A 24,082-nucleotide genomic window follows, 5' to 3' on the forward strand; every position below is an offset into this window, starting at 1 on the left:
CAACTTTTCTTCTCAGCTTTGAAGCCTATGTTAACATACATTACGTCCATTTAGCAAAAGGCAAACACCATGACAGGGGGATGACACCTCTCCAAAACACAGGGTTTTTTGGAGACCGGCTCACCACGGCTCGGTGAGGAGAACACGGTCAATATTCCAGGAGGCCGTCCTCCAGATCCTCGTCTCTCCATTCACTCCTCCTGCAAGCTGGGCACTGGAGACACGCACGGCACTCGCCTAAGCGGCCCAGAAGCGAAGCCCACGTAACTCAAGCCTGCAGCGGCAGGGGGGAACCACCAGGGATCAGGAGATCACCGAAGATCGACTCCGGCCGGCCGGGGCGCCTCAGAGACCGAGCTCCCGCACCAGCCGTCAGCCTGCAAGTGACTGCCGCAAGCCAGGGCCACCGATGCCGCCACTGGACTGACGGAGCGCTCGCCGATGTGGAGCCAGGGCTGCACGCGTTAACCCCTTACCAACGTAAGGCTCAACGCCACGGTCCCAGGGAAGACAGGCCCGGGGAGCGCGGGGAGAAGAACCGCTCCCCGCAAACCAAGACACGGGCGGAGGTGCGGAACCGAAGGGCCACCGCCACACGCTCCGTGGCCGAAAGGGACGCCGGCGCTCGCCCGGCGCCTCAGCGAGCAGCGGCAGGGTAGGGCCGGGCCGGGCCCCACCGGCTGACAGACGCCCGCCGCCGCTCTGACAACAGCGCATGCGCAGCGCTCTTGGCGAACGGAGGACCCGCGCCGTGCCCGCTGCGCCTGCGTCACCTCCCTCCCCGCCGGCCGGGCGGCTGCACTGCGCCTGCGCGGCTCCGGCGGGGGCGGGGAGCCGGAGCCTGCGCGGTTGCCGGGGTGACGGGAATACAACATGGCGCGCTGAGGGCCTGGCGGCCGGGAGGTGTTCGGCGGTCGGGAGGGCGCCCGGTCGCTCTCTCGCTCACCCCGAGACCTGCAGGCGAGCGCAGGATGAACAGTAAGGGGGTGTGGGGGAAAGCAGAGGGCCCTGCTCGGTGCGGGGGCCGCGGGCAGGGGGCCCTTCCTGAGGGGTTGCGTGGGCCCCGGCGCCTCTGAGGAGGCCTGCGATCAGCGGGGACCGGGTTCCCGGGCCGCGCGGGGAGCACCCGGGCTGAGGTGGTCGTAGGTGCTTTTTTAGTCCTTGGAAACCGCCGTCACAGTAGCCCGCTGCCAGCTCCTAGACCTCCGTGCGTAGACCGCACATGTCAACGCTGGTCTCTCTCTGCATGCCAGTCCTCCTCTTCAACAGGGTGCTGCTAATAAGTCTTTCTCCCACTCCAGTGAAGCAGTAGCCTGTCTGTCTTCCAGTATCTCTAAGTACCTTCTCAGAAATTGCTAGGTTTTCTCATTATTTGTTCTGCAAGCCTTTCTTTCCATTACTTAGCATCCTTCTTCAAATCATCCCGTGTCACATCCTACACGTTTGGCAGTTATCCGAATGCAATAATTATGTACCATGGCCTTGTGACTGTGGCTGCAGCTGAACTTCTTGTTGCTTTCTTTGGTGTTTTTTGGTTATTTCTCTCTTCCCACATGCATCAATGTCATATTTAAATGTCGTGGTTTTTTCTTCCTCAGTATCTCAGCACCTTCACAACAAAATATCTGCTTTAGATTTTTATAATACACTGGTTTGGCTATTGTAGTGCTATCTTTTCTGTCATTTTGCAATGGATTCTTTAATTCCAAATGATGGTTGATTTTCTGTGCTCTCTAGTTACAGTAATATGGGTGTAGTCTTTGAATTCCATCACTTGCCCATAATTTTAATTTACATTGTTCTTAGTTTCCTGGGTCCTGTAGCCTCTTGCACATTAAATGGCCCTTCTGTTGAATGATTACCTCTCTGCCATTTTCATGGCCACTTTTTTGGTGTTAGACTAGTTCAGATTGCTACAACTTATTCATCCTAACCTTTATCTGCCTTTCTGCTAACCATTCTAAGCCTGAACATCTGTGTGTGCTGAAACAGGGAAAGGAAGGAAGAGGTTAGGCAATATCTAGCTTGTTATAGATGCCATGAAAGAATTGTTAACTGGTAATTAGGTCTTTCTTAATGTTATATGCAAGTGTAATTAAAACACTGTTTATTGAATTTCATCCTCAAAGCTTTCGGTCTTGAAATGGTGATAAAATTTTTAACATTTCTGTCATTCTTCATCTTTGAGTACCACAAATTCAGGTAAACTAACTGGTACTTAGTTTTGTTTTGTAGCTGTAGTAAGTTTCATAGCCTAAAATTGACACGCTTTGACCTGACTGTTCTCTTTCAATGTGTGTTTGAAGTCCACTGTTTTGGTGGAGTTTTTTTTGCAACCTGGTCACTTTGAAAGGATCAGTTATGTGGTGCTGAAGCGGATTTTTAAGAATCTCCAGAAATCTTGGCTTGTGGACGCAAATTCAATATTTGTATTAAATTGTTAGTACATTTGAAGTCTATATAAATGTTTATTATTCTTACAATGTCCGAGTTCCTTTCAGCTTCTCATTAAACGATAACTAACTTGTCACATGATCATTCTAATTTTCTCCCTAGGAGAAATGCGCTCTCATCTTCAGTGACCTGTTTTGTTGAGAGTTTACACGTTAATTTTGCGCATCAAAGAGACATTTCAAATAATGCAATTTTCATTCCTGAATCTGTGCTTTATTCAATCAATTGAAATTATTCGGGTCTTTGCTGTCATTCTTTTCACTGGATAGCTCTCTCTCAAGTGCAAGGTTAAAGCCTCAGTTTTTTGTTATGTGTGGGGTTTTTATTTTATATATAGTACTCTATTGTAAAAAAATTAAAATAACAAACCTTACACACTTACATGAAGAAAATCTTTAGTGCTGTAAAAATGTTTTAAAGTGTGTAAAGAATTAACTCTTCTCATACTATTAGAACTCTTCAGTTTAAAATTAAAAAAAAAATCAAATTATTCTGAGCCCTCCACTGTTACCTGGACTTCTGTTGTAGGAGCAAAACACATGTACAGAAGAAAATATAGCAAAACCAAATTATATAAACATATACTATCTGACTTCCTTATATATCTAAAAATATTTTCAATAAATTTGTACAATAATGCTTTCCCTGTGTTTCTCTGCCAAAGTACTTTGGTTTGTATACCATAGATATTAAGATCCTACTTTCAGATCATATGATTTGAAAATTTTTTTATGCCAGAGAATCAATTACTTACATTTAAGAAAAGAAAAAATGTGGGATTGCCATTTATTAGAATCAAGGAGTAGGTCAACAAATAGCTTTTTTTTTTTTTTTTTTTTTATCTATCTGCCTCGGGTATTTTTCGCCACAAGGGCTGGCTCTGACGTTATATGAACATACAACATAGCCAGTGTGTACCTGACTGATTGGTGAGTATCAGTTGCTACTAAAAAAATCCATTGACGCTTTTTCTTTGGAATTCTGTAAGAGTGGGATTTAAGTATTCTGAATTTTCACCATCTTATATATAGCTATTTAGATAGTTACAAAATTAAAACTTAAGGTGAGAGGTAGAGAGCACGGTGCAAGTGTGATTTCTGCTGACAAAGCATGTTACTTGTTCAGTCCTGTTGCTTAGTGAATGCCAAAGGCTAGGGATCACCTTGCTTAAAGGACTAATTGACCAGTTATCAAATAACAGCCACATGAATTAAACAGTCTCATAGTCTCTTCCCTATGTTGGAGTCTCTGTTAGAGATTACCTCCTTTACCCATAATGATTTTCAAATTCTGTTTCTGCTTTTAAAATAGTTCTATATGTGAATTTTGTGTATAGAGTGCATTAGATGGTGTCATTGATTTTAAATTACTCTGCTTTTTCCTATTTTTCAAATTTAGATAGCCTAATTAGTTAGTTTATGATCCCACATGATGGATAATGATCAGAAAACATAAGCAGCACGTGATAAAAATGAGAAGAGCAACTGACAGTTCTCACAGAAGTGCTGCTACTGTATTGGAGAAAGAGGAATTTGCAAGGGGAAGGTTTCTACTAATTAAAATATAAGCATTTGGATCACAAGGAAAGGAAAGACCTTTTTTTTTTTTTCCCCCACAGGAGTAAGTGTGACAGTTGGGGTGGAGAAAAGAGATGAAAACAATACAAATTGATTGCTAGTTGGAAGACAGCGTTAGAATGTCCCTGCCTCCGTAACTTTTCCCTCTGCAAAATTTCTTGGCAGGCTTTCTTCACTGTGAGGCTGTATTTATACTTGTAAATTAAACATATCTGGAAATCTTCTTGGACACAAAGAGCAGCTGGCATGAAATGGCCCACATCTATGCTAGTAAATTCTCTTATCTTCCAAAACAAGGCAGTAGGACAGAAACTGCTTGAGAAATGACCTTAGAAGGAGTCCTCACATCAGGTTGGGAAGGTGCCTAGGAGAGTGCAGGTTGTCACAGGCCAAATCCATGCCAGGGACTGTTGTCACAGTAACTAATACAGACAACTACACTTCATTGAATTTACTGCTATCAACGTAGCTTAAGACTCCTACAGTTATTCTGACTCCTATTAAAAGGTTGAACATGATAAAAGAGGTTTCCTGCTCAGCCTCCCTCAAAATGACTGGGTTTGGAGCTTTCTTCAATAATAAGACTATGTCAAAAGTAACAGCAGCATAAAGCTAACCAGATTTGGTTTTGCTCAGATGAAATCACTGGGTGAATTATCAAGGACAGAATCTGTAGGTGCTAAAAATAAAGGGAAACAGGAGGACAAAGTGGGTGAAGGGATTGGTAAGGAACAGTTAATCACAAAGATGAAGGAGAATAAAGGAGGAAAGAAAAGAAATGTCAGTTCTGAAGGAAATTAGGAGAAGACTCAGAAATTAATGTGAATAAAGCTTTCTTCATAACCCTTATGTGATCTGGTTCATCTCTTGAAGTTCTGCAGAACTAAAATTGACTGATTTGTCACTTGCTTGTGTTTGGTGCACTTCATTATCAAAGCCAAGCATTATTTTTGGCCTAGTGCAAAACTCATATCTGAATTTAATATGGGAATAAAGCTTGAAAAGCAGCAACTGCTTTGCTTAAAAAAAAAAAAAAAAAAAAAAAAAGTTAAACCAAAAAACAAACAAAAAACACCCAACCCAAAACAAACAAACAAACAAAAACCCAAAAGCACCCAAACAACAAAAACCCCCATGTTGGAACAATGACAAGATACATTTGCTTTTCAAGATAATTTTATGTTTTCAGTACAATGTAAATAAGGCAGGGGGGTATGAAAGAAGCAAAGAATAAGTTCAGGTATGAGTTGCTAGTGTGCTGCAGCAGAGAAAACGTATGATGTGCTGTGTGCAGAGGCATCATGTCTCTGATCAAGGAGGTAGTTATTGTCTAAGATAGAATTACTGTATTTTACTTTCAGGAATACAGATTTCTGTAATATGGGCAGCAAAACTTTAGTTGCTGTTATTCATTATATTTTCTCTCAAATAACTTTTGTGTTAACAAAAAAACCCTTTTATTTAAAGTATTTCCATTAGAATTTAACAAATTGAGTATGGATTGATATGCAGTGTTCATAACAATTTCTATTTTAAACATACTGAAACAGTTTATTTTTGTTTTTAGAATATCAACCAGTTGGTAAGATAGGAGAGGGAACATTTTCTGATGTTCTGAAGACACTGAGTCTTAGGGATGGAAAGTACTATGCATGTAAACACATGAAGCAACATTTTGAAAGGTATGCATAATTAATCATAGTACTACAGAAAATCTTATTTAAATTCAGTAGGGAAATGTGAAATTAAGACTAAGTGAAGTTTTTTGAATACACATGTATTAAAAAGGTTTGCATGCAGTGCAGAAACGGAGCTCTGTTGCTGATTATGCAGGGCCTTCCCATTTGGCATTTGGGTTATTTCCTTGAGTACTCTAATTGATGTCATCCACTGTACTAAATGCTGCCCAGCCACTGGGTTGAGGGTGAAATGAGAAGAATGAGGACTAAATAGTTGATTTCTGCCTTTCTGAATGCACTGAATATACTTGTGCTGTTTTTCTTTTTGCTGTAAATAGTAATAGGAGGAGGAAAAGTGTCAGTCCTCCCCCTGGACAATACTTTTTTCAGTCTTACTTTGAATGCTGTTTTAATGCAAGTTTAAAACACTGTATTTATCCTTAGTCTATGTATAGCATTAGTTCTACTTCATATTTGCATTTATGTTTAATTACATCCATCAGCAAGATGCTATATGATCATAAAACAGGTGCTTTCTATCAGTTAGGAAAATAGAGGAGAGGGCTGTGTGGAAGTAGACATAGAATTGACATTCTCCTCCCAATATATGTCTGCCAAACAATGCCTTTTGGGTCACTGACTTTGTATTCTCAGTTAAAAATATTAAGTTCCTAGTGAAATCAGCGGGAGTGACACATTTGTACATACAAAGTAAAATGGGACATTTTGCTCTTGGGTGAGATTTCACAATGTAACTCAGCTTCAAAGGCTGTAAGTTTAAAAAAAAACACTCATATCTGCAAGTAATGTGGCTTCTGATTCTCTCTTGTATTGTTAGAGTTCTGTTGGTCCATTTATACGTTACCTACAACTGACAAAATTGTTCAATTTATGATCAAAAGAGTATTTAAATTAACTGCTTATCTATATCAACAGCAGATGGTATACAATTCAGTGGTAGGGCATAACAATAGGGCACAACAAGCAGACTATTTTTCATGTAGCATGTTTAAAACATCTTTTAGGACTTTAACCCCTTGATAAATTGACTGACAAATTCTTTTGATTAAAAGAACTCTTTTAGCAACAGATAACAGTGTTTTAAACAGAACCTACCCATACAAGTTTCACATTGGAAAATATTGTTTTGGCTTTTAGCTTTAAGTCTGAGTGTGAGAAGGCATGTGTCCTGCTCTGATCCATTACCTAGTGTGCAAAGCTCTTTGTTTCCTGCTTCCTCCCCAGAGTTTCTGTAGCATGTAGTTTTGTTGTTTATTAAAGTCTAGGAAGGCAACATAATAATTAAACAATAGTTGAACAGTGTCTATTTTTCATATAAGAGGTTAGCATCAAAACTTAATTTCAAATGTTAAATTTGGCAAGGCTAGATTGTCACTTTCAGCATCATGCTGAGCAATAGTTGGAACGTATGTTACATCAGCGCAGAATAAACAGTATCATAGATACTATTATGCAACACAAAATTCCTCCCAGATAGCTCCTTGGCATGGTAACTGATGTCTGGAGCACAATTCATTACTACTTACCTTGTTTAGGTAAGTCCAGATACTCCAGACTGCAAGAAGGAATAAAGCCATTCTCCTGATTACTGATTTGCTCTATTGAAGAAACAAAGCAGGCAAACAATTTATCAGGTCCTGTGTTTGAAAGTTCAATTACAGGCTGAAGTGCAGTAGATTCTGACAGTCTTATGGCAGAGAAGAAAGACAATTATAATCCAGTCCCTGATTGCAAGTCAGTCTTCCTCTTTTCTTTTTAATTCAACTTTAGTATGGAACAAGTGAATAATCTGAGAGAAATACAAGCACTAAGGAGGCTGAGTCCACATCCTAATATCCTTGTGTTACATGAAGTTGTTTTGTAAGTATGGTGCATTCATTTCTTTATTTTTTTTATTCCTTTATTTGAACAATATTCAGTAACTTTTGGGTCTAGAGGCAACCTATAGGCACTTAACCAGCTTTTTATTCCAACAGAAAGAAAAAAACAGATTTTTCAAATTCTGAAGTCTTCATGCCTTTTTGGTTAAGAAAATCTAATGTAGCTCTCACTTTTTCTGGCTCTTTTGCAGCAGTATTGAAATTACAGACTAGATATATTTTAAGCATGCCTAAACTTTGTATCATAATATGTAATAACTTGCTGGTGATTTCAACCCATGTCCCATATCCAGTGAGTGCTTTAACTGCACAACATCATGTCTACTGGAAACAGTATTTTGGTAAGGCACACTCGGAGCTGTGTGGAATAGGCTCTGGTAGTTCAAGGATCTTGGTTTGACTTGTCAGTTTGAACTAGGGATCCAAGCAAACTATTTGGCAGTATCATTTTGTAGGCAACTTTACAGACATCCCTTTGCAAGTAATAGAAGTTTAAACTTCTGAATTAGGCAGCAGCTGAGCTATGAATTTGGAAAGAGATCAATCAGTGATGAAGCTGGGTTCCTTAGCCTCATTAGGCACCTAAGTGTCTTCTGGGCACATGTTCTGTCTCACAAAGAGATCAGGTTTTATGACAGCATTTACTCCATTACTGTGCATTACACTTCCTCACTATGTAACAGCAGATATATATCAAATACTTGACACAAAACTTGTTGACTGCTCTAAAATAATTTTTTCTTGCTCTTCAGGCTGTTTTACTCTTCTGCTCAAGGCTCTGGTACTATACTGTTATTGACAGGCCCGTTTTCTACAAATATATGGAAAGCTGGTAATTGTGTCAGCAGCTTAGCTTTCTGGAATTCTCAGCTTCAGCTGCCGTGTTGTTAACGAAGTGTAATCCAGATGGCCAGCCAGCTCGCCTAGCTCTTTCACAGTCTGTCTGCAAACTGAATTGCAGATTGTACCCTCAACCTTTTGCTGTCTGGGTTAATGGAACATTGCACAGGGGATGTACTTTAATGCAATTATCTTACAAGAAAAACTGAAGACCTGAAGACATCTGCCTCTGCAGTGCAGTGAAATGGAAAATAAAATGTCAGATGTATTATCATATCGTGATAATACTTAAAACTCCTGTGGTCAGTAAAACACAGATTCCAGTCAGATACCAGTTTCCATACAATAGAACCCTACTGGGGACCTAACTAGAAAGTATTTTCATATATGGCGTAATGGCTTTCCTATCTTTTATTGTTAGATTGTATCAGTTAATTTACTGGAAATTTCTTGATACTGAACAGTGTCATATGCCCAAAAAACATGCCTTCAAATGACTTCATGGTGTAAATCACTTAACTTTTGTAACGGACACTTTGGATAGTATAAACTAAAGCTATGATACCTCAGACCCTAAGTTGAAATATTTCTATGAGAAAGTATCGATTAAAAATGAAAATGTCCATTTTAATACTGGTTAAACTGAATACTTTTTTCTACACTGTGTACAGATCAACATTTCTAGCTTAAAGTCTCCTTACTTGTTTCTCCAGTGATAAAAAAGCTGGGTCCCTTTCACTGATATGTGAACTTATGGACATGAATATTTATGAGCTGATAAAAGGTATGTAGCATATGCTTAAGAAACACACAAACCCTTCTTGTATAGATCACAAAGTGGAATTAATTATTTTTTACTTGGTTGTTCACTGTTACATATTAAATAATTCATAGGGAAATTTTGTGCTGTACTAAGTTACTCTTTATTTCTTTCCAGTGCAATACATCCGCTTGTTAAAGGCATGGATGCATGCAGGTTTCTAATAAGTCAGGTCAATGGCCATCTATTTCTACAGTCAAACTTGACATGAAAACAGGGAAACAACCTTGACTGCAAAACACAAAATAATTGCTTTATGTAACAAAAAGTGCAACTTAAATAGGTTCTTTGTTAGGTCAGGACTGTAGTGATGTAACAAGAAAATTATTCCCATGAAAACTACTGAATCAATGAATAATGATTTTCAGTTTTTATATCTAGTAAAAATGCCTTTTACCAAGTTTTCTCTATAAAATAACATTGTTCCCTGAAACCTCCTATATTTAAAAATCCTGGAGCTGTTCGTTGAAGCAGATGGGAGACCGTAAAGCTTAAGGAAGAGTTCCTACAAAAAAGTTTAAAACAAGAGCTGATTTAAAACTAGATCTCATATAAACACCAAAAGAGTTGGATAGAGGAGATGAAGGGGCACGCACTTACAATTCAATATTAAAAGAGGATTTTTTTCTGACTAATTAAAAATTTGTAATGTCTTAACAGTTGGGAGATTCATTTAACTGCTCAATAACTGAGCATGCAACTGTCATTCAGTGTAATAGAAGAGATAAAAGACTTGCTCCAAAACATTACGTTAGTGACACTGAGTATTCAGATTTCTAACAAAAGAAGTAACCCTCTTCCTGACCTAGATACGAATTTGAGGTTAAAATACAGTTGTTTGCTGATCACTGAAGCAGGTGTGAATATTTGCTGGTTTAAATAAGACATTTCATTTTTCCAGGATAAATTTGTGAAGTTGTAAATTTAGAGTAATAGCATATATGAAGGAGTCCTCATTGGATAGTAAGTTAGTCCAGTGCGTTAAAAACAATCCTGCATCGTCTTCCAGGAAAGATACTGTACTTCAGTTATGAAAAATCAGAATGTTTAGGCATGTTCTTTAACTGCCTTTTTTTTTACCTCAGAGTATTTGCTTTCATTTGGTTACATTTCTCAGTGTTTCTCTCATTCTTTTTGTGTGAAAAAGCCTGCTATATTAAGCATTATATACAGGTGGAAATTAGTCTAGTAGTTTCAGTATGTTCTGCTATGGTGTTTATTTATTTATTTATTTTAAAATATAGTTTTTAGCAAATTCAAGTTTTCCATAAGAAGATTGTTTTCCTGCCACTTAGTTTTAAAAGCCTCCTTTTTTATGGCATGGTGAATCAGTTCAAAATGATATCTGTGTTCAATTGTAATCTGAAATGCTGCAGTTAGGGGTTATCTAAACATTAATCTGGGTCTACCTGAACTTCTATAAATTGCTGGTTCTTCTTTATGGTATGGATTTTGTATCTGGACTGTGTTTCCCATGATACAATGTCTTTTTTTCACCTTGTACAGGGCGGTGATACATGGGGTGGAGCTTGTCAAATCATAGAATAAAATGGGAACATGAACCACAGATTCCTATGGAGATTATAATAATTTTTTTAAAAGTATTTTGATATTTTGAAGTATTAAAGTATTTCATTTGGGTCAAGTGCTTTGCATTCTTCAGAAATTAATTTTGGAGTTTCAAAGTAGACATGTCAACACCACAATTTCCTATTGGCTTATTGCAAAGTCAAGAAATGTAACGTGGCAGTCATTTCAAACAATAAATATAGCAATAATTCCAAGTACGTAGTTAAACTGGAAAATTAATCTTAGTTCTGAGCCAGAACACTTATTGACTGAGGATATCTAGATAACAATGGCACATAGAAGGAGCTCCTTTTGAATTTTCAGTGCTGTGATTTGAAGGAGTGCGTTACTAATTTGTAGAACAACTAAATTGTGTTCACTAGCAATGCTCTGTCACAAAACAGTTTTCAGAGTGTACAAAAGTAGTTCCATTTCAGATGATTTGTAGTCTTTTGTAAATTTCTGCAGCATATAGAAATGCAAATGCTTGTCATTTTTTGACTATGAATCTTGCAAAATTAAGATTAATACAGGTGCAGAACAACTTAAAAAAGCTTTAAGTTAGAAAAATTTAGAGGCGAGCATGGGTTGTATGAAATTTTGTAATGAAGAAAAACTTGAAGCAGGCGTTGACTGAAAATGAATTTCTAATTTAACAAGGTGTATGGAAACACTTCTGTAATTAGAACAGTTCACTGTAATGCTACTAATGTGGAAAGTTGATCCTTTTGTTTTTTTCCTTAAACTGACAGATTTGTGTCAAGACAAGGCTATTTGTCTTTACACAAAGTCATAATACTCTTGCTATTAATTTATAGTGGTATCACAAGTCATTTAATAACTGAAAAACAGTCTTGCCTTTTGTTTAATCAAGAACAGTTTGGTCATTTAAAGTGATGAAAAAAATATGGCTCCGAGAGAGGTGGGAAGATGCCTCAAGCAAAAACAATTATAGCCTCAAATGCCACCACCTTACAATTCGCTTCATCATTACTTCCAACTAAGGTTTCTCTAATGATAAATCTGGAAGTAGCAGAGCATCTGCTCCAGATTTTACTAGTGACCTGTAATGAAAAAACAATTGAGCAGGACTTTTTTTTTGTGAAGGCCTGATTTTTTAAATACTAATAATAATGTGAGTTGGTTTGAATAACTGCATTTTTATAAAGTCTTTTCCACTATAAATGTCAAAAATCTTGATGTTGAAAACACCATTTATCTCTACTGGGGTAATAATACTACAATTCCTGATGTAAATGGTACTCTGTTTCAAGTACTTTGTTATCTAATCCTGCTCAGTGGATTATGTGGCTGACTGGAGGAGTGCTGTAATCAGTTAGGAACACAAGTCCTGCCGGCTGCTAGGACTTGCAGCCTCAATGAGTTAGTGTCCTGATAATCTCCCTCCTCCTCCCCAGCCAATTACTCATACTACTGTCATCAGGCAGATCAGTACCTGCTTTGTTTTTCAAAAATGTGATCATTTCTGCCTCCGTTGATGACATTGCAGCGTTACATAAAGGCATTACAGCAAGATTAAAAGACCTTTGGAGCCTATAAAAGAAAAAAGCTGAGTAGTTACTTGAGTGGCTCTGAAAAACAGATAAATTTTATAACTGTCATTATTGTGCAACAGCAATAGCAAGCTAAACTACATAGGCTAACCTTTAATTGGCAAGTCAAATGTGAATCACGGTCATTTAAGTATTGCAGTAATTGGAGGTGATTGATATGAATCTTGAACCTTAAGGACAGTTACTTTGTTTAGAGAGGAAATTAGATGTCTAGTGAAATACTGCAGTTCTGTTAGAACTGAGGGAAACAAATACTGCAAGGAAAACATGCAGTAAAAGCTAAGGCAGATTACAGACTGTTAAATTGACAGTTGTTAGCTGAGCTATTCTGGTGCATACTGAAATCTAAATTATGTCTGAAATTGAGTGGAAAATGGATTACAAAGCTAGCTATAAATGACAAGAATTGTATAATTGAAAAAGGTAATATCAATGCACTATAGGAAGCTGAAGAGTAATTTTTTTGTATTCTGTGGTTTGCTAAAAAGGACTTGTACAACTTGAAATTTAATTCTAGGAAGGAGAAAGCCCTTACCTGAAAAAAAAATTAAGAACTACATGTACCAGTTATGCAAATCTCTTGATTACATACATAGGTAAGAGACCTGGTTCAGCAACAGCTTTACAGAAAATGTATCATACATTTATTTCAGGGTCATCTCTAAGCAGAGACATACAATTGTCTGGGGCAGCAGGCTGCTGCAGGGGGGAAAAAGGTGCATCTTTGCCTATAGCAGAGCCCTGGAAGGCAGCAAGCAGGCAGCCCAGGCTGCTGCCAGCACCCCAAAGGAGCTGTAGTACCTGCTGCAGGGAGCCCTCCTGGGAGGGGGTGGCCCTTGCAATCCTGTAGTAACCCTGGTGAGAGCAAAAGCAGAAAGCCTGGCCTCCCCTTCCTGGACTTGCCATTTCCCCATTCCCATACCTATAGCTGTTGTCTCAACATGGTGGCAAAATTCAGGTTTTTTACTATGCTGTTGATAAGTTTGAAGAAAGTGTTAGTTTCTTTAAGTATTTTTCTACAAATAATTGGAAGCACTGATAATGTTTATCTTTTTACTGAACTCTTCTCTCTGGTGTTTATATTGGTACAGAAATGGGATATTTCACAGAGATGTGAAACCAGAAAACATATTAATAAAGGTAATTAATTTTATGTGAGACTATTTAACTGAAAGTGAAGTGTACCAGTATTTTTCTCTTTACTCTGAGAAGGTAATGTTTCTTCATGAATAAAACTACAGTTTTTAAAAAAATATATAGACAGTTACCTCTAATACCATATTCCTGATGAACAAGAAAGTTTGTTATTGGCTAAAATGTGAACTTAATCAGATGCACTACAGCCTGCATGTGTTCACTCCAACCTAAAAACCTGTTCTTTATCCTCTATTATATATTTTCCTTTCTGTGTTAACCTAGAAACAAGCGATAGGGTTCCGTTCTGCAGCTCACACTTGCTACATTCAATTCCTACGTTTAGTGGAAGTTATCCATACAAAAGAGAGCAGAAGGTATTAGCTTTCAGAAGATTTATTCACTGAAATCTGTTCTCCTGACAGTTTCAGAATGTTACTTTGCTAATGTCTGAAAAGCAAGGATTTCAAAATTCAGTTTATGAAATTTTATTTTCTGGAGATAAATTTTTCTTTTAAATCTTAGAATTGTACAGGAGAAGCTCTTACAAAGAGAAGCCAAAGCCACCTATTACATCAATGCTAAACACAAGAACTCTAAGAAAATAACTTAATCCGGATGTCCTATTTCGCAGTCTTCCATTCAGTAATAGTCCATATGCTTTTCAGTTAACTCTTAGGTCTTTCTTTTAATGATGTACAGAACTGTATTCGAACATATTAAGGGACACAGATATCCTCAAGCCTGGAGCTACTTGCTATTTAAATGCAGTTTTACTGTTATAATACTACCCCTGGGATTTCTGGAAGTTTATTCTTAAAGTAATCTGTGATTTCTTTATGATGACTACTTCACACATTTAAGGAAAATCTTTGCTTGAATATTTCAGCATTTCTAATTTGTCAAAATACTTTATTTTTGCAGAAGAATACCCTGAAGTTAGGAGATTTTGGATCTTGTAGGAGTATCTATTCTAAGCAGCCACATACAGAATATATCTCCACACGCTGGTATCGAGCACCTGAATGCTTACTTACAAATGGCTACTATAGTTACAAAATTGATATGTGGAGTGCTGGCTGTGTTTTCTATGAAATTACAAGGTACAGTGGAGGATTTTGGTTATTATTAATAAAGAAAATCAAAGGTAAATAACTCAAGTAAGGAGCACATAGTATGGGTAATATGATCTTTGTTTCCATGGTTTTGTGGAAGCTTCTTCTGTGATTAGTCTGCAGGGGTCATGAGGCAGTAATCCTGTTTTGTCTGGCACTCTCTTCACCCTATGGCAAGTTAGTAATAAAGCAGTGGGATGTTCAAGAGAACATAGTACCAACAAAAAATTATTTACAAGGAAAATAACATTTTTGAACAGTTGGTTGTTTTGTTGTTTGGTTGGGGTTTTTTCCCCCGTTGGCTTCATATTCGATTTGGTAAAAATGTATTTTCTCTGCTTTATCTCTGAATAGAGTATGGCTCATTTCCTCTCATAAGCATCGCTAACTATCCTCAATCTTGTTAATGCACCTGATGGTAAAATTTTTCCCTCTTTTTTAACTTATTATTCTGCAAAACCAGAGGAGATTAGAGAAGACACTCCCTCTGATTTACTACTTTGATTTACAATATAGTGTGTTTAAGACCCTTGTGCCGGGACCTTATGTCCTGGAATATTTTGAAGTTGGATTCTGATGAAGGAAGAGTTCAGGAAAACCTGGATTAAAGTCCTTCAAGCTTTTCAATGACACTGAAACTATAACTAAAAAAAATTGTCACTGGTCTTCAAGAAAAAAAGGAAAAATAACCACCATGAGTATATCTCCAATATCTTTGTGCCCTAGCAACGGCAGCAGTTCTTCTTTATTCTCCTCCCACACTGCTGTCTCTGATATGCAACCAGGAGTGATAACATTTTCTTTGCTACTTTCCTCCTCCTCCACATGGCAAGTACAGCTGCTGCCATCACCATCACATTAAATGACAACCCTTATGCTTTGCCTGCTAACTTGTAGAAACAGTTCTACTTCGGTCAGAAAACTGTTAACAGAAAAATCCCAAATGTGGCAGTTCTTTTGCAAAGTAATTTGGACCAAAAGCTTTAAAAATGCTGTGGTTTTCCATTTCAGTTTGAATCAGGTGGGCTTTGAAGTTTGGCAAGAAAATTACATGCTGCAAACTTAAGTTTTCTTAAGGCAAAAAACCTTAAAGATATTTCCTCGTAATTTTAGCTTAATGTAATGAATTTCATTCTTTGCAACCACTGCACATTTTCAGAGACCTGATAGATGTGTTCAGAGAGAAATGAGGGATGTTTATTGGAAATTACAGAATGAAAAAAAGATACAGGCTTGCCAAGCTAAAGGAAGTTATGGACAGGGGTTTTTCTTTTTAAGTGCATCTTGCAGGTTTTGCTGTTGAGCGTTTGCGTAAGCCTTTATGCTTACATCACACTGTCTAAGAATTTTTAGTCTTTTACTCAGCCATGCTTACCTTTCAAATCTTGGTCTCCCTCCTTCTGTTCCTTATAAGCATGGTTCCTGGATTACATTTTTTTGTGGATTGCACAGTTGTTCTTCACTATGTTACAGTTTTACATTTAGAGGCAGCACAGTTTTGTAGTTCACACAAAAGCTACTCCCAACTGCTTGTCTTGATAAAGCTGCACAACATGAATCAGATCTCTTTTCTTTCCTTCCTCTGCTCAAAGCTTTATGAAGACGTTCAGAGAAGCGTGCAGCCAGCTGTTTGATTGAATCTGCATTCAGTTAAAAGAAGTTTCCCCCATCAACAAAGAGGGCTGAGTATTTTGCTTTCAAGAATCATGTGGTGCTACTGAAGTGTTTCTTACGTTATAAGCCCAAGGAAATGTTCTGCTAATATGGAAAAAAGCAACATGTGCAAGAAACAAATGTTAGTGGACCTAACTTGTTAAGTCAGATTGCTCTATTGTGATAACAATGTTTTCAAGGACTCTATTCTTACATTAACTGAGGATCAAGCTCAGGAACACAGTTCAAATTACCATCATTCCAGTATTGCTGCTTGCAAAGAACCTGTGTGTTAGGAATGGAATGTTTCTTATATATTTCTACGTACATACACAGCAAGCGGAACTGCTTGACTCTGCTGTCTTAAAATGAGGAAAACACATTGTCTTCTGGGATCTGCCACTTTACTAGAAGAAAACAATCCCATATCCATTGCCTTTCACCAGGAAGGATGTTGTCTTTATATATTTTACCCCAAACCTGTGAGGAGAGGGCAACTACAGGTTTCTTTTTAATAACCCAAACTACCCTTTCCATCCAAACATGCAATTGTATTGGTCTGCTGCTCACATGCTATCCTTCAGTTGTTGGTTGGTATTAAACTGTCCACAAATGAATAATTCTAAAATGTATCTTCCTTGTAAATGAAAATTTTTTAAGTGGCAGCTATGCCACTTAAACTAGTTTAATTGTGTCTTCTCTAGTGCTAATACCATCTCTTACCTTGCAGTTTTCAGCCTCTCTTCCCTGGATCTAATGAGCTGGACCAAATTTCAAAAATCCATGACATTATAGGCACTCCTGCTAACAAAACTCTCAAGAAGTTCAAGCAGTAAGTATGCACTCCCATAGTCATTAATATCACTTTTTTAAATATCCACAATGTAACTGTAAAACCATGTGCAATTTCTGCTTAGGGAACCACCACAAAAATCTAATTCTGTTGCAATGGCTGCTGACCAAAGAGCAGTGTCTTCTATGCCTACCCAGAGATAGATAGTCACACATTTGTGATCCTTGTAGGCAGAGCAGTGGAAATCTGAGCCTGTATCAATATTATTTGGCCTTTTATTTCCACAGTATCTTTAAGGCCAATGACATAACTTGTTAGGAAAGAAAACTTCCTTTTTTTCCCCAAGTATTACTTACTTGTCCCTAAAAAATGATTACCTAAACCAGATGAGAAATTTTTTTTTTCAGTAAATGGTAATTCTTTCTTAATATGCATGAATAACTGTTTGTTCTCAACTTGCTTAACACAGGTCAAGAATTGCGACTTTTGATTTCCCTTTTAAAAGAGGAAAAGGAATACCTCCTCTTGTGCACAATTTGTCTCCCAAAGGCTTCTCTCTCCTGTATGCAATGATAAAATATGATCCTGATGAGAGAATTGCTGCCCATCAAGCATTACAGCACCCTTATTTTCAAGAACTCTGGCAAGTGACTTCAAATCACTTCAATCTTGAAGACTAAAATTAAAAAGTGGGGGGAGCACTGTGAGCTTATTATTTAAAGTGGACTGAAATGAAGTTTGCTTACAGTGCTAGTACTTAGCTTGCAATATAATGAATGTAATTCAGTCAACATAATTCTTTGCCTTGAGTCCAAACTTCACCTAAAGCACAACTGATGTTTTTATCTTTTTGTTTGTTTGTTTTGTTTTGTTTCCCAAAACTTTTTAGGGCAGCTGATACACAAGCTTTGGCCACGCACAAAAAATTAAGATTACTAGGAAATACATCAGGGCAAGTACCTCTGCATTTGTGGCAAATTTCAAAGGAAGGTCAAAGACAGGTAATGTTTAAGTGGAAGAATTGTCAGCCCATTTAGAGAAAGTAATTTGTGGCACTGAGCTTGTTAGCTAGAAACAAATGTTTTACTTAAGCTGATTACTTGGTTTTATTCAGTCTGCCTAAACACTGATCTTTATTTGGTCTGATGCAGTCTCCCCCTCCCCCCAAAGCCCTGAAACACATGACTTAGAGTTTAGAAGCTGTGATACCACATAATCCCTTCAGTAGACTCTTGTCATAGTTGCTATTACTTAAAAGGTCAGTTCCACTTTTTTTTTTTTTTAATATCATCATCCTCTTTTTGCTGTCTGCCTTTGAGTTAAAGACTTTTACAGATGAAGTTGTAGCAGACAGAAAGTGTGCTTTTGCCTTTTCAGGCCATCAGTCTACATTTTGAGCAAATATTTTTTTTTAACTTAATTATCCTGTATTTAGATGATATCTGGCAAAATCCTAAACTTGTGTTTGACACTGGAAGTAAAAAAATTAAAATCTGATTAAAAATCCTGGCAAAACAAAACTTTGTTTATAGTCAAGCTATGTGAAAAATACTCAGCGTATTCACTCTTAAGGGTTTGCTAGATCTGCAAGGTGAGATGGAAGTTAGTACTACATGAAAAACTCTCAAATACAGGTTTTTCTCAAAAAAAACCCAAATTACAGTAGCAAAAAAATTATAAATTATTTTCTGCTGTGCATTTAACCTTAAAAGTATGAACTCCCCTTCCATATGAGCAGCCACTTTTTCCACCAGTTTAGTTCTGGGGTTCATCAATGTACGCTTTGTCCGAAGTTCCTTCAGGAAAAATTGCAAGAAACATCAAGCAAGGCAATAATTTTTTAAAAAGGATTAGCTGAAGTAGTGTATAGTGTATGGCTGAGGTTTTTTTCTGATTATTTGGATTTTCTCTTTTAATTTTATTCCTTAAGATGTTCTGAGAAAGAAACTGAATCTTGTTTAGTTATTTTAAAAGCATTCTCTCAGGAAATTCCAGAAAAAAACCAAAACGGCAACATGGACCTCCTTGTGGAGAATTACCAAAATTAAATCTTTCTGGAGTAGCCAGAAAGTCAATTACTTCTTGTCCTACTCCTGCATTGCATTCAGTTTTCCAGGCACCTAAGGAAAGTGGTGAAACCCCTATGATACTGTCTGTTAGATTTATTGGATCAAATATATATTGAGGTATAGACTCTAACTTGCTCATTAAAGTGTAATAGCAAAATGTATTTTACAGAGCGTATTTCAAACTTCTGTTGTTTCCTCAACAGTCTGAGAAACAGAAGGCACTTAAGTCTTCCCCGAAACATTTCCACTTACCTGCTATAGAACGAAGAGGAGGAGGTTACTGACCGCCTTGTAAAGTATTTGGAGTGTAAGGAAAAGCACAACTATGCAGCGAGAGAGACCCAATCATGCTTCCATTGCTAGATATCTAACAAGAGCAGCAGTGCCTTATTTTGTGTTTCTCTGGCAATTTGTAGGAAAACCCCACAAGGTTATGAGGGCTGCTTACCTACCATTTTGGTATTCTGTTCCTGAAGGGTATCAATATTTAATTAAAACATTGTTCTGGCAGAGCTTAGAGAGCACTCTGTATTGAACTTTCTAAGTATTTTTTCCTTTTAGAACCTGATGGAGGAGGAGGTTGGTTAAAAATAACATGAAAAGATTCTTTGAGCTTCAGATATAAGACTGGAATGTTATCTACAAAATATGAGTTTTCATATTATATTATAAATGACAGCTAATTTTTTTATAATTTTTTTTCATGTAAAATATTTTTATTTTTCAGTCAACTCTGGAAAGTATTCACCTCCTGTATTCAATAAGTTCAATCTCAAGTTTTATTGAGAATGTGCAGATTATGCAATCATATGAGATACCTGATTTTGATGCAGTTTCTGTAACTGCTGAGTATTTTTATATAACTATAATCTAAAGCAACTTTTTATCTGATTCAAAAGCAAATAAAATTTAGTCATAGTTTTCTTCAAGTCAAGGTTGATCTTAATATTAATCAAAAGTTTTAACACTGACTGATATTGTAGCTACTTGCTTAAAAGAGCAGTAAAGGCATGTATCTTATCATGTTTCAGAAATTTTGGGCACAGATCATCAGTAACTATTTAATATAATGTTACTGTTTCCTAGTGCTATAAAAGGTAAGTTAAGAGGCAGCATTTTTATCTTATTTGGAAAGAGTAGTTATTGCACTTTGATACCACTGATTTTAAAATTCCCGAGATCTCCTAAAAATATGCAATAATAATTTGCAATACTTAAATTTGGTGATGTGTTACAAAACAGTTTTGCTATTTAAAAAACAAATTAGTTTGTGCAAGTCATACTTAGCTGGGGGTTTAAAAATCTCCTGTGTACCAAGTATGCATGCAAGACAGGTTTTGCAAATAACTTTTTTGTCTTTTTAATAGTTCTAAAAGTTACTCTGCTCATAATTGGGAAGTGATCAGCTTTTTTTCCAGTAACCAAATACCTCTGGGACTGCTGCTGCTGTTCAAAAGTTTCTGTGCAACAAAAAAGTGAAAATGAAGCCATTAGAAGGCAGGCAAGGGCCATGTTGTATTACAAGTCACTGCTGCCCATGAGGCATTATGAAAAAACGCACTGGGTAGCAGACCACGTTAAAGTTACTAAGCCAACAATTAAGCATCAATTTGAGATTGATGCTCTAAATCCAGACAAACTCTTTATTCTAATCAGTTAAGATGCAGCTCAAACAATGCAGTTAAATTCACATGAAAATTTTATAAAAATACTACTCATCTAGAATAAAAGCTATGTCCATTATGCTCTCAGCTCTCCATCTGAGTTTTTATTAGGCTGTGCATTTGTGAAAATAACAATTGTTCTCACTCAGTTAAGAGGTTTTCCAGTAGGTGGCTTTTTTGTTGTGGGGTTTTTTGATTTGTTAGTGGTTTTTTTAAGAACTGGCATCTCAACACTTTTAGGATTCTGTTGTGCCTGCATTAGATCCTATTCCTTGTTCTGCCATTCAGCTTCTGGGTAACTTTGAGCATGCCCAAATTCCATGTTGTAGCTTTTCTATGTGGGGAAGCTCATGAGACTCAAGTTCTTTATGAATCCTTTTGAGATCTACTGCTTAAAAGCACCTGTCTATCTTATATTTACCTTTTGAAGAAGGTATTATTTTCACATACTGTACTGAGGATCAACATGACATTCACTAGCAGATTTTTTAAAATGCAAAAATAGCAGGCTAAATGTTTGCAGTGCATACTGTGGGAGTAATTTTTTTATATTGATACAAATGCGACTATCCAAGTTGTCCTGTCTTGTGCCTGCATCATACAGCCCTACAGTACCTTTGCTCGTTTTATTCCATTTCTTTGTAGCAAACTTTCAGAATCTCAATAGCGAGAATGGAGAAACATCCCAGCCCTGGCAACAATTCTTGTAAAATAAGGCTATAGCCCATGAACAAGGCTCTGCAGGGAAGCCTGTATTGCTGCTGCTCATCCTAGGTATGCCAGAGGAATAGCAGATTTCTCTTACTAGGATTGAACAAACACATAAGCAGAGTTTTAGTGGAGGAAGTGTTCTACACCAGTAGAGTGAGAACATCATAATAAAGGGAGAATTTTAAACAGCAGAACATAACGGTATAGCTAACTGCTTTTTCTCATTTTATTGAAACTCATACAGGATGGATGCTGTCTTTCCTCCAGTCCTAAGCAGAAAATATGCTCCTGACCATGGTATCTCAAAGTGCAGTGGGGGCTACATAAAGACATAGTGACTGGCTGAGTTTTACCGCTCTGTTACAGTTATTCATCTCCCCTCTTCATCATGCTTTTATGTTAGCAGCTCATACTGATCAAACAGATAGAGAACTTCAACAATAAGGCAATCCAGTATTTGTATGAATACCTAGCACAGGTGTACATATATGTAAATATATATAAAATAAATGTATATGAACCTAGCATAGAACCTAACATAAACCACACAAAGAAAGGTGTGATGCTAAGCTTAGGAAATGGAATTAAGGACTGCAGTTCTATAGGCAACACAGTGTAACAGTAACCTCTGACTTCTTGCCTTTGGAACTCTGAGCAAAAGGTACTATGAGCTTATCCAGTGTTTTTTCCAGAGAGGAAGATGGTGAATTGCTTGGTGCTAATATATTTGGAGTTGAGCATGGTGTCCAGCAGTAAAAATGATGGTCTAAAAATAGGTAACTTTTATTGTATATGAGGGATATTGCTCTCCACAGTTACTGTCTTACAAGATTTAAAAAAAAAAAAAAGGATAAATTCTCCTACCCATATTTGACTGATCATTCATACTCAGAGCTCTCCTACCTAGCATTCTACAGTAGACCAAGGCTTGTATTATCAAGAGAATGTTCCTGATGGAGATAATGTTAATTGTATTGGTAGCTTCCCATAATTTTTTCTGGAAACCTCAAAACACAGATGCTGAAGTTTAAGTATTTCAACATTTCAACTAAAAAGGAAAAAAAAAATTCCCTCAGATCATGTATGCACAAGATACTTTACTATTTTCAAAAGTGTTACTGCAAAATTGTTTGCTTCTGTAATTAATATACCAGGTAGGTAATTATTCATACACCAGGAAAGTGGTTGGGTTTTTTTTAAAAAGGTGAAGTCAGAATTTTTGGTAAGTTTTTACTTGGAGAGAAAAGGCTATCAGAGTAATATCTTGTATGCTACCAGCAATTCTCTCTCACATACTCTGTATCTGGGGCTGTCACAGGCTGTTATAATGAAAAAGGCAATTTCACATTCAGCAGATTGTTTTTGCTATGAAAATTGGAAATTTGAAGTGAAGGACTACATTGGAATGTTTTCTTCATTTATTTTACGCTTTCAGGTGGATCTTACACAGTTTAGCACATACAGTGCTTCACAGGTATTTATTTCATAACAAGTTCTTTGCCATTATACCTCTGGAGATAACTTACACTTCTCTGGCTGTTGGATTAGTAGGCACACTTGAGTTTTCCCACCTGCTTTATAGTTAAAATACGCTCGACTTTATACTACAAACTGGCAAGTATTGTTTCTGCCCTCATTCTTCCAGCTAAAATTCCATATTGAGATCATCTGTGTTCCACTCACTTTTAAATTTTTTTTTAACACAGTAGGAGAAAGTTATTTATTAAGAGCTGTATCTATAGTAGAACTCAAGTTCCTTCCAGGTAAGTAATTAGTATCCTTTTTCTTTCTAAAATAATTTTTTTCCCATATGGAATGAAGGGTGGGATGGGCAGTTCAAGCTTTTAGATGATTGCCTAATAGTAAAGAAGAGGCTGAAAAAAGAAAAAGCACATACATTCTTTGTATGCTGTTGAAGTATGATTTGCAGCAGGGCTGTACTCTGCAAACGTATATGCAAGTAGCTGCTATTATTACCCTGATGTTGTATACTACGGTCCTTTCCATACTGGTTTTGTATTTTTCCAGCTGAAGGAAAAAAGTCTTTTAAAGTTATTACACATTTTCTCAACTGTTTGATTTTGACTCAGACCATATGAAGTGCTTATATAAAAGAAGTCTACAGTCAGATAACTACACTAATTTTTAATGATGAGGTTTATCTGTATTTTAACAGTTAAACCCACTATGTTAATAAAACAAAACTTCTGAACAATAACCCTGCTGTTTCAGTATTTTCCCCATTCCTTATATTTTAGAAGAACATAAGTAGAGAAGAATTGTAAAGTACAGCTCCATCTTTACTAAAGTAGACAATCTAATTGCCAGCTTATAAATGAATGTGGCAGTTTTCTACATGCTAGCTGCATTACAAGAATAAGACTTAGTTACAAGTAGTTACTGCAGTTGTTTCTCCCAAATTTTCATTCATTTCCTGAAAAAAATTAACTTCCCCTGCCAGAAAATGGCTAAAGTTTACTTGCAATTTAAAAAATTCTACCCAGCTTTATTGTTGGGAGAGCAGGAAGG

General features: G+C 37.1%; 1 protein-coding gene across 1 annotated transcript; it reads left to right on the top strand.

The window, feature by feature from the left end:
- Positions 1 to 857: 857 nt before the first annotated feature.
- MOK (MOK protein kinase) lies at positions 858 to 22,474 on the top strand. The gene is made up of 11 exons (XM_075029815.1): positions 858 to 978; positions 5,599 to 5,713; positions 7,502 to 7,591; positions 9,165 to 9,235; positions 12,932 to 13,010; positions 13,506 to 13,554; positions 14,473 to 14,651; positions 17,047 to 17,148; positions 17,579 to 17,752; positions 17,999 to 18,110; positions 19,382 to 22,474. The coding sequence occupies exons 1-11, from the start codon at positions 972 to 974 to the stop codon at positions 19,460 to 19,462; spliced, it is 1,059 nt and encodes a 352-aa protein (XP_074885916.1). The 5' UTR covers positions 858 to 971; the 3' UTR covers positions 19,463 to 22,474.
- Positions 22,475 to 24,082: the final 1,608 nt, after the last annotated feature.

This window comes from Buteo buteo, chromosome 6, assembly GCF_964188355.1.
Source record: "Buteo buteo chromosome 6, bButBut1.hap1.1, whole genome shotgun sequence".
In the NCBI taxonomy this organism is placed as follows: Eukaryota; Metazoa; Chordata; class Aves; order Accipitriformes; family Accipitridae; genus Buteo; species Buteo buteo.

What these genes read in the sequence shown, in the direction of transcription:
- MOK (XM_075029815.1), top strand. An exon ending in ATGAAGCAACATTTTGAAAG is followed by an intron (nt 5,714 to 7,501) that starts GTATGCATAATT and finishes ATTCAACTTTAG; the next exon opens with TATGGAACAAGTGAATAATC. An exon ending in CCTTATTTTCAAGAACTCTG is followed by an intron (nt 17,753 to 17,998) that starts GCAAGTGACTTC and finishes AAAACTTTTTAG; the next exon opens with GGCAGCTGATACACAAGCTT.